Source organism: Petaurus breviceps, unplaced genomic scaffold (assembly GCF_028583685.1).
Source record: "Petaurus breviceps papuanus isolate PSGF00001 unplaced genomic scaffold, PetGlider_PUasm1.0 91041, whole genome shotgun sequence".
NCBI lineage: Eukaryota > Metazoa > Chordata > Mammalia > Diprotodontia > Petauridae > Petaurus > Petaurus breviceps.
The window spans coordinates 40,573,915-40,584,378 of NW_027187400.1; the positions used below are offsets into that span (position 1 = coordinate 40,573,915).

The following is a 10,464-nucleotide window of genomic DNA, read 5'->3' on the forward strand; positions in this document are numbered from 1 at the left end:
GGGTGTGGTGTTGGGGCTGGGACGTGAGGGGGTGGGGGGGGTGTGTGGTGGGGGGGTGGCTTGGGGGGAAGGGGGGATCCTTTAGTCTTGGGGGTGAGGGGGATCCCTTTAGTCTCGGGGGTGAGGGGGGTCCCTTTAGTCTTGGGGGGTGAGGGAAGTCTCGAAGAAGAGCCCCTAAGTAGCCGCTTTCCGTCGCCTCCTGCCACGGCTCGGAGTCTCTGACGTCACTAACGGCCCTGGCCCTCTCGCACACTGACGCTTTCCCGCTCCCAGGCGCACGAGCCGCTGCTCCCAATGGGCAGGCGCCGTGCGCGTGTGGGGGAGGGGAGGGCGAGCTGGCCGAGCCGGTCTTGTGCGCATGCGCTCCCTCTCCTCCCGCCGGCCCTAGTCCACGAGCCGGTGCCCAAAGCCGGGTCGGGCCTCTGCCAGAACGGTCGCCCTTCGAGGCTGCTTCCCCTCAAACCCCGCGACGTCTGTCCCTCTTCCTCGCTCCTCTCTCCAGCCCCCTCCCCAATTCTTCAGTCTCCCAGTTCTCTCATTGCCCGAAGCCCCCTCCTCTAATACCCCCAGACCCCTCCCCTCCGACCCGCTCTCCTCCAGTGCTCCCAGATGTCCCTCCCAGGTGTCCCCCACGTCGCAACCCTCTCCCTCATCCCCCAGCTCCCAGCCCCCTCCCCTTAGCTCTGCCCACTCCCCTTCCCTTGCCCTGAATTCTTCCTACCCCCCGCTGATTTCCCTGACTTCCTCACCCCTCCAGACCCCTTCCTCCATCTCACGATCCCTTCTGACTTTCAAAGACCCCCAGGCTCCCCCCCAATTCCCCCCCGACCCCCCTGTCCTTCCGTTGATCCCCGCTGCCCCCCCTGCTTTGTCTCTGAGCGCCCCTCCCCATGAGGCAGAGCCTTCCGCCCCGCCCTAGCCTAGCCCTGGGCTGACCCCTGGGCGGCCCCCTCATGTCCACACTCCCCCCTCACTGCCCCGTGGCGCTAGGCTCCCTCAGTGAGCGGGACACCCCCCTGGCCCAGCTACACCAGCTGGTGCTTGCTGGGGCACCCTGCTGGCGGCTGGCCCGGGTCCTGAAGAAAGGTGACCCCTCGGGGCTCCCTTCGGGGGCTGGCCGCGAGGCTTAGGGGAGTTAGCCGGGGAGGCATGGGCACGGGGTGGGCTTGCCATGGGAGGTGCCATGCCTATCCTGAAGCTCCCTGCTCCTTCCTTCCCTCCACCCCAGGGGTAAAGGTGGATGGGGAAAACTCATCAGGTCAGACCGGCCTTTTCCTCTCTGCGCTGCTGGGCCAAGCGCGTGCTGTCAGACTTCTCCTCCGCTTTGGTGCAGACCCCAACCAGTGAGTCAGCAGGGAGCCCCTTGGCACCTCGGCCCCCAGTCCTTAGCGATCCCACCTGAGCTTCAGCCTCCTCCCCATCGACAGCCCCATCCGCCTCCCTTCATTTCCCCTTCCTCCCTTCTCTCCCAGTGACTCAGTTTCCCTCTCCATCTCTCCCCCATAGCCGCTGCTTGGATGGAAGTACCCCAGTCCATGCAGGAGCTTTCTCTGGCCATTGCCAGGTCCTCCTCTGGCTGCTGGAGGCTGGTGGAGACCTGAGGCTGCATGACCAGCGGGGCTGGACAACAGAGAATTGGGCCCGGCAGGCTAGATCTGACAGCTGGGAAGTGAGCAAGAACTGTGTGCGTGTTAGAGCGTGTATGGGTATTGAGGCAGGGCCCAACATAAGAGAATGGGGGGGGGGGGGGGGTGAAGGCGAGGAGTAGCTTTGGGAGATACCTGACTTAATACTAATAATTCACATTTAGGGACAAAACGATGGCCTATAGTAGTAGTGAGCTGGCTTCCAAGACAGGAGCCTTGGCTTCAAGTCCCATCTCTGACATTTCCTGGCCATGGGATAGGGATTTCAGTGGTCTGGGGGAACTCCTGGCTGAGGGCAGGGCCTTTCTGTATTCATAGTTACAGAGAGCTGCCTGCAGCATTGAGAAGGGACCTGACATGATTGTCTAGGATCCCAGGGCCGGGACAGGTTGGAAGCAGGTCTCAGACGAGGGGCTTCTTGACCCAAAGGTTGGCTCTGTATAGATTATGCCAGGTGGCCTTTCACTGGGGTTGGGGGGGGGGGACCAAGAGAAATCACTGAGAGGAGACTTGATGCCAAGAATTGCCGAGGGAGAGGGGTTTCTGCACCAGGAAGCCTCTGTCCCCATGATGGCCCCAGTTGGCCCCAGACTTCACCTCTCTCTGTGTCTCTTTGGCTCTACCTGTCCCACACCTCACTCCCTAGGTCTTGGAGCTCCTGCGAGATTGCCGAGCCAGAATGTCCCTGCTGGCCCAGGGGGGTGAAACTGCACTGGCTTCATCCTTGGGAGAGCTGTGGGGGCTCCGGGCTGGATCTCTGGGAAACCTCCACCTGACCCTGTCCTCCCAGCTCTGGCCTCAGGCTGAAGGGTAATTGCTGATGTTGATTATTCCTTCACTGCCGTACCTGGACCCTTCTCCCATTATCCCTGGGGGAGGGAGCACCTGCTGGGTGCTGACCTCACCCCCACCCCTAGGTCACTGTGGCCCAGCCGGATCCAGAGGTCCCCCCAGGTCCCAGGGCTGGGGTTTGGCCAGGTAAGCAGGATAGTCACATGTAGGAATGGAAGGAAGGGGAGAGAGAGGTAGGGGGCCTCCATCTGAGACCTGCTGAGTAGGATTTCTTCCCTCCCAAAGCTGAGCAGTCTGAGACCTTTGGGCCTTATATCTGGGGTTCCCCTGGTTGATCCTGAGGAGCTGCTGCCAGCCCAGGGGGAGCCTGACAGGACTTATGAATGTGACACCCACACCATTATGGTCAAGTAAGAAAGCTGAAGGTCCTTCGAGGCCCATCAATCCAGACATCCTCCACCTGTCACCCCAGACCCATACACTGTTAATCCCAATAGGGCCTATGTCCACCCTTCCCATTTCCACCCCTTGATCCCTTTTTTTCCCAGTTTCCTCTCCCTACGCCTCCCCTTATTCCCTGATGTCCATATTCTGTCCTAAAGCCTCCTGTGGAGGGGACATCGAGTGACCGTTCGTAAACTGAAGCCACCCCCAGCCCCAACCATCCCAGACCTGCTGTTGTATGACCTGAAGCATTGCAGGTACCACCTCCTTTGTGGCGCACCTCCACAGTGTCAGGCACTGTGCGGTCCATGCCGTCAGGGAGTTTCCATTCTAATGAATGATCCTCAGGCTCTGTGAGGCCCCCAAGGCTCCAGCAGAAGAGCTGACCCCTTTAGCTTGTGACCCTGGGGAGGAGGGGGTGGGCTGGGGCCCCTGGGAGCTTTCTGAGTAATCCTGTCTCCCTCAGCCTCCTTCATCACCCAAACTTGCTGCTGCTTATGGCCCTCAGCCCCTCCCCCGACCTGGCTGACCTGTCTCTCCTGTTTGAGCCCATCCAAGAGGGCTCCCTACACCGAGTGTTGCACCCCCAAGGGGTGAGTCACACCTAGCTCCAGAGGGAGAGCTGTCCAGGGATGGGGATATTCTCTTTGGTTATGCCCCCACCCCATTCATCTGCTTTTGGTTGCTAGTGTGAGGACAAGTATGCTTCTCTCCCTCCCTCTGAAGCCTCTGAAAGACCCAGGACTAGTGTGTGGCACATTCCTCCTGGGACACTGGGGTGGGGGCCAGAAAAGGCCAGAGAGCAGAGGGAAGCCGGGGAGGAGTCTGGGTCTGGCTAGAGGACAGCAGAGTGGCAGCATTCCCCCTTGCCTGTGGTCAGTTTTCAGCAGGGGAGGGGTCCAACGTTCCTCAGTCAGGGATGATTTTAGGGGCACCTGGGGCACTGTGGAATTAGGATGAGACCCAGGTTCCAGGCCTGGCTTTACCACTTACTGGCTGCTTGGCCTGCCTGTGTTTGTTTCCTCATCTGTATAATGGGGATGAGAATCCCTGCTCAGCCTTTTTCACATTGAGGGTCAAAGACGAGGATGGAGGTGACCTCCTCGGGTAGTTAGTGGCTGAGCTTCAGAGATGCCAGGTACCATCATTCTTGCTGCCCCCGCAGCCAGGCCAGAGATAAGCTAGGATAGGATGGGGATGAAAGGAGGAGGTCTGGCCAGGTGAAGTGACTAGATGTGGACACTGTCCTCTTTCCCACCAGGATGTGGCCTGCCCCAGAATCCCCCCTGAATTCCCTCAAGGGCAGCTGCTGTTACAGGTCCTGGAGGCCCTGCTATTCCTCCAAGGCCAGGCCCGGGTCCACGGGGGCCTCAGCTCCCATGCAGTCCAGCTGGTTCGACCGGGGCTGGCCAAAGTCAGCAGCCTGGAGCATGGGCGACCCTTGCCCCGGCCCCAGTGAGTGACCCTTGAGCCCTAGCTCTGCTCCCCACACCGCAGCCTCTGCCTGCATGCATCTGTCTCACTCTCTCTCTCTCCCTCCGGCTGGCTCTGCAGGCCAGAGCGAGCATCTCCCTGGGGAGGCCCAAGCCCAGGGCCTCCTCCGCCCTCTGAACTGTACCCCTGGCTGCCACTGGAGCTGATCCGGGGGGACCCTCCCACCTCGACTTCTGACTTGTACAGTTTCTGCATCCTGATCCAAGAGGTCTTTACTGGTTAGTGATGCCTCCTCCTTCCCTGAAACACCCTTGACCACCTTCCCATTACAGGGTTGTGCCCCAATCAGAGCTTGCTTTCCATTCCTTGCCCCCCCTCAATGTTGTCTGTCTCCTAACCACTACCCCACCATGCCGTAGGGAGCCTTCCCTGGGCTGGGCAAGAAGGCCTACAGGTCAAGGCAAAGCTGGAGTCCGGGGAGACGCCGGCGCTCGATCCCCAGGTTCCCCTAACTTACCAGCCCCTGGTCAGGGCGGGCCTGGCGCTGCGGCCTCGAGACCGAAAGAGCAACCTGCAGGACACCCGTTACAGGCTGAGAGTGGCGTTAGCTCAGGTTCAGGCTGGGCTGGGTGATGGAGCTTGGAGTGGGGACAAACCCCAGCAGACAATGACAGGGCTGTCTAATCCCCAGGAGTCTGCATTCAAAGAAGCCTCTTTGGGGAGTCTGGGCAGCCCCTGCTCAGAGCCAAAGACCCCACCACTGCCGCCTGTTAAGGAGGGGCAAATGGGCAGGGAAGGCGCCAACCCTCCTCTTCGGCATCACTTACCTTGCCCTGCACACACAGAGCAGCTCTCTGAGGTGGATCTCAAGTTCACTAGCACACCTAGGCCTCCATCCCCCAAGATGGCCCCAAACCCCAAACCATCTGAGGTAATAGGCATGTTGGTGGGAGGGACAATTGGAGGAACTTGGCCAGGGCACAGAGAGAGAGGAGGCTCTGTGTTCCTTCAATGCCCCTCTAGACCTTGAAGACTCCTGAGAGCAGTGGGGCCTGGGGGAACACCTGGGGCACCCCAGCCTTGGACTCAGGAAGCAGCCTGACCTTGGGGAGCAGCCTTAGTCTGAGCTCCCAGCCTGAAGAAGTGTCAGCCACAGAGCAGCAGCTGGCCAGTCCAGAGGTAGCCAAGGCCCCTCGGCCTCTCCTTCCCTTCCCTCCTCCCATCTCCTGGCAGCCTGCTAACTGCCCTGTTGCTGACCCAGTCCTCCTTCCATATCGCCAGAGGCCAGCCCTGATGACCAGTCTGAGAGGCTCAGCCTCCCTGCTGGGCCAGGGCCAGGGCTCCCTGGAGAGCCTGGAGAGAAAGTTCTCAGCCAGGATCCAGGCCCTTCAAGATCTGTTAGGAGATGTCCCAGAGGCATCCACATCCCTATACATACACCTGCCCCCAAAGTGAGTGAGAAGAAGCCCCTTCCTCCTTCCCTTCCTTTGTGGGTGAAGATAACCCTTCACAGTGGGTTGAGGATTCCTCCCCCATCTTCCAGTGATTAAGGACCACCCCCACCCCCATCCCCAGGTATAGCCCCAGTCAGTCTTCAGGAATGCATAGACCTTGTGGCCCAGGCCCAATTCCTGGACAGACAGCAGGGTCAGACCCAGGTAGGGATCTGGGAGCTGGGTACAAAGTGTCTTTCGGCAAAAATGGGGCAGCTCCTCCTATATGGGGCTCCTGAGCCTTGCACAGTCTGAAGAGTTCAGACATTGGATAGAAAGAAGGAAGACCCCTTCTCAGCATTGTCTGCAGAGGGGTCTCAGTGGGGCCATCATAAGGAGAGTGTTGAGATTGATCAACTTTGATGGATTCTGCCCCACCACCTGAAGACTAAGGCCCCAAGAGGGTCCTTCTCCTTCCTCCTCCTCCTTCACATTGTCATTCAGTAGGCATATTGGGGTGCTGAGGGTCCTTGGGATTGACATGATCTAATCAGTGGAATAGATTAAGTGCATAAGACATAAAAAGACACATAGGGACTTAGAGAAGGAAATGGCCGTGGCGAGAATGGGGTGTCCAAGGCTTTGAAAGCTAGAATGAGGAAGAATGATTGTATTGTGATGAGGCTTCAAGGGGAGCAGGCTCTGATGGCCTTGTGGGCCGAGAGGCCTGGGGATGCAGAAATAGAAGAGGCAGTGTCTGCTCTCCTGGGCCACAGCCCTTGGGAGGCCTTGTGGGCACTGGAGGGAGCAGAAGCTCCAAGGGGCTGACTGGCCAGCCCTCTCCCTGTAGCTCAGGCCTTAGCACTGTTCTAATAATCAGCCAACATGTCCCCACTTCTATCCACCCTCTCTCCCTTGCCAGGTGGTGGTCCCTGAGCAGGCTAAAGAAGCCACTTTCACCATCCTGCAGAAGTAAGTAGCTATTGCTTTCCCTTCCTCCCCACCCAAGCATTTCTGTGGGGTCCCCACCATGACACCAGCCTCTTGTATTGTTTCACCCCCACCCCGCCCCAGGCTAGACCTGCTAGAAGAGATCATCACAGAGCTGAAGGGTGAGGTTTCGGGGGAGGTGAAGGATGGCAAGGGAGGGGGGAATGGGGACAAGGACAAGACTGAACTCTTCCCCCAACCAAACCCCTCTTGACTCATCATCCCCCAAACCCTGTATATATAATAATATAATAGTTAGAACATGGGTCCCTGAGGGGAATCTGGCTCAGCCTTAACCTCTCTGACTCTGTCTCTCAGGGGCCCCCAGCCAGGGAGTTCAGAGTGGATCAGGCTGAGCCCAGCTGGTGCAGCCTACCTGACCCCACCCCAATAAAGCTTTCCCAGCCATGGATAACACATGACAAAATTCACAGATCAGTGTTGCTTTTATTTGTTAATGTTAAAATTTGTTTTAAATGTTTAGTACACAGAATTGGGACTCAGCAGGGACACACGCACTCAGCCATGCATACCTGGGTACACTCACACGCACACACACACACCCTAGTGCCCTTCATCTGGGCACACATTCATAGCTGCACGTACAGGGCAATGAGAAGAGGGGAGGGGAGCAGGACATGCTGGGGGATCCTGGGAGTTGGGGGGAGATGAAAACACTTCATCTTCTGTCTTCCCCAAATTAGTGCAAGAAACCCCAGGGTAAAGACGTGTAAAAAGTTTTTTTTTTTGTGGGGAGGGCAGAGAAACTACAGTTACAGGTTATGAGATCACAGTTTACAAAGTTAGAAACTTGAGGAATTGGGAAAAATTCCAAACTGACTTGGGGCCCCAGGGCCAGTGATGGTGGTAGGTCCATTCACGGGACCTTGGTCATCAACAGGCACAACCAGCTAGGGCCCCAAGAATTCCCATTCACCAACATAGGGAGCCATATTACAAAAAGGATTAGGAGCTAGGCCTCCAGCCTTAGCAGTAGCTATGAGTCTGGCCCTTAGCATGGAGGGACCAGCTTGGCGGGGGAAGGTAGGAGGGCGGGGGACCAGCCCCCTCTCCGTGTCCATCCCCCACATTTCCATATTGAACCCCGTGAGGACCCTCCCCCCCTCCTTTCCCATAGGCCTGGGGGAGTAGGAGGGAATCTGGAGGTCCCCAAGGTCGAGGAGGCCTGTGGCCCCAAGGTGATCGCTGCTTATGGGGGAGTCGAGGGGCCGGGGGACCAGGGTCTGAGCGACTTCGGGGGTGGGCAGGAGGCGAGGAAGAACAAGAGGAGGAGGAGGTAGGGGAGGGTCCGCCCCCACCTAGGGGTAAGTTGACATAGACAGGTTCCAGATGAGCTGGGCGCCGCCGAGATTCTTGGGGGTGGTAGCAGAAACGGCTGTGTTGGGGAAAAGGCTGCAGTGTGGGAGTGTAGGGGTGAGGTGGGGGTGGGGGGTAGCAGAAGAGGAAGTCAGGGGGTCCCTGGGGTGGTGACTGTTCCCGAATCCCATAGGAAGCACTGAGCCCCTCAGGGGCTTGGTGGAAGGGAGCCCAAGGCCTAGGGAGGCCTGGGTAGAGAGGCCCCTCACCCCCACTGATCTCATAGTACAGGTTTTCCCCCTTGTCAGGGGGCAGTGGAGGACCACGTGGGGTCCTCCGAGTAGGGGGCTGGGGACCAGGCCGGAAGGGAGGAGTGCCCAGAGAGTGAAGAGGAGGCTTGGGGGGGCCAGGGAAGGGGGAGGGGCGCTCCTTGGGGTTGGGAGAAGTCATAGCAGAGGAGAAAAAAGACGCAGACACCTGTGAAGGAGAATGGAATTGGTTGATGGCTGCAGATAGGATTGCTATCTCAGCTTTTATTAATGCACTGTTTGAGGGCTGACGGTTGGGAGAAGAGAGAAGAAATGGGGCCAAAACCCCACAAACATAGGGGCAACCTGGAGGCACAGGGACAGACTTTCCTGCCATTCTCACTGACCTGTGCAGGACCTCTTCTTTCCCTCCGCGGGGGACCAGAAATGTGTGTTCGTAACAGGCCGCCATCACTCTGCTGCCGCTGCAGGGAAGCTGGAGGACCTGGGGCTGGGTGGCTGGAGCTCACTATGGAGTAGAGGGGCCCAGGGCCCCCGGCCCCTGGACTTTCCCCACCCCCTTCCAGGGACAAGGAACGTCGGAAGGGGGAGCGAGGGAGGGGGGGGACTGTGCCCCCCATCTCCTGCTGGCGCTGGCGCTGTGCTGCCCTCTGAGCCCGCTCGGCCAAAGCCAGGGCCATCAGGCGGGCTGGATTCTTGGGAGGTGGAGGAGGGGCCCCTCCAGGGCGAAGGAGAGACAAGGGTACAGGTAGAGGTGGGGACTCAAACCCAGGCACAGGACCTGTACAGAGAGGAGGAGGAGGAGAAAGCCTCAGAAGGGAGGGCTTGCTCCAGAAGCTGGAAGTGAAGGAAGACTGAGGGCTGAGCTGGGAGCTGGGGGCAGGGGCCTACTCACTCAGTGACCCTCGGAGGTCTCTCTGGCTGCTTAAGGACAGTTTGCTCCGGATTTCCCTCTGGCAGCTGTCACTCAGCTCAGTCTCAGCACCGCGCAGCAGTAGGGGAATGAGCTGGGGAGCCGGAGTGGCAGGGGGAGGGGATGGGGTGGCAGGGGCACCACCCCCCAGCAGCTCCAGCACAGCAGGGGGCACAGAAACAGCCACAGGCTCAGAGATATCCAGGGCCGTGGGTGGGGCAGGGCTTGCCGGGCCTCGAGGAGAACGAGTAGGGGGAGTGGCTTTATGGATGAAAGATCCAGCAGGGGCTGGGGGGGCAGGACTGGCAGGAGGGGCAGGGTCCCCAGGGGTAGGACTGCTGCAACGGAAAGTGAGGGGATCAAAGTCAAGGCCTCTCAGCCCCTCCAAGCATCTGGGGGGACTAAAGTCCAGGTCGTCACCATCGTCCAGCCAGGCTGAAACCCGGTGTGGGGGAGAGCCCAACAGCTCCCCGCTGCCCACAGACGAGGTGCCGCTGGAGGAGGAAGACGACGTGGTAGAAGAGAAGCTCTCACAGGAGCCGGCCAGGCCGGGAGCCACGGGGAAAGCATCACTACTGGATCGGGGCCGGCGCAGCCGGTGAAGCCTCTGCAGGCCTACAGGGAGACAGGAAGAAGGCTGCTGGGGGCGGAGGGCATGGGGGATGGACAAGGCCCATCTAGATGTGTCTGTATCGTTCCCTCAGGTGGCAGGAGTGCTGTATGTCAGGCCTGCCACCTGGCCACTCATTCAGGGCCTTCTCAGCGGGCTCCCCCTTCTTTGATCCAGCATTCAGAAATCTGCCCAAATGCTCTTCTGAAGACAGAGCTGACTGTAGTCAGCTGCCCTGGTAGCTGGCTGGGGGACTAACATAAGAGTCACAGACCCAGAGCTGGCCAGGCCCTTAGAGGTCCCTTTATACCATCTGTGCACATGCCAGCTCTCTCCACCCACCCATGCCTTCTCCTGATTTCCAGGAGAAAGAGAGCTCCTTACAACAGGTGTCCCTGGTGCAGTGCATACTTAAAATCAATGCTGAATGGAATCAAATGGACCTCGGAGACAGCCCCTTCTAACCTTCTATTTGTATAGACAGGGAAACTGAGGCCAAGTAAGGGAAAGGTACTTGCAGAACTAAGGCTTGAAGCAGAACAGAGTTGTAACCACTGCTCCCTCCCATCCATGTCCCTAAACAGCCATGTCTCTGCTGAAAACCCAAGCAGGGCTC

At 58.9% G+C, this 10,464-nt stretch overlaps 1 protein-coding gene across 1 annotated transcript in view; it reads right to left on the reverse strand.

Annotated features, from left to right (window-relative positions):
• Positions 1-7,172: 7,172 nt before the first annotated feature.
• Positions 7,173-10,464, reverse strand: part of ARHGAP33 (Rho GTPase activating protein 33) — a 12,192-nt gene continuing 8,900 nt past the window's right edge. The window contains exons 20-22 of the mRNA XM_069078523.1: positions 9,221-9,853; positions 8,712-9,106; positions 7,173-8,533 (exon numbers count right to left, since the gene is read on the reverse strand). Coding sequence (XP_068934624.1) covers positions 7,727-8,533; positions 8,712-9,106; positions 9,221-9,853 — 1,835 coding nt within the window. The 3' untranslated portion in view covers positions 7,173-7,726. The remainder of the gene's footprint in view (positions 8,534-8,711; positions 9,107-9,220; positions 9,854-10,464) is intronic.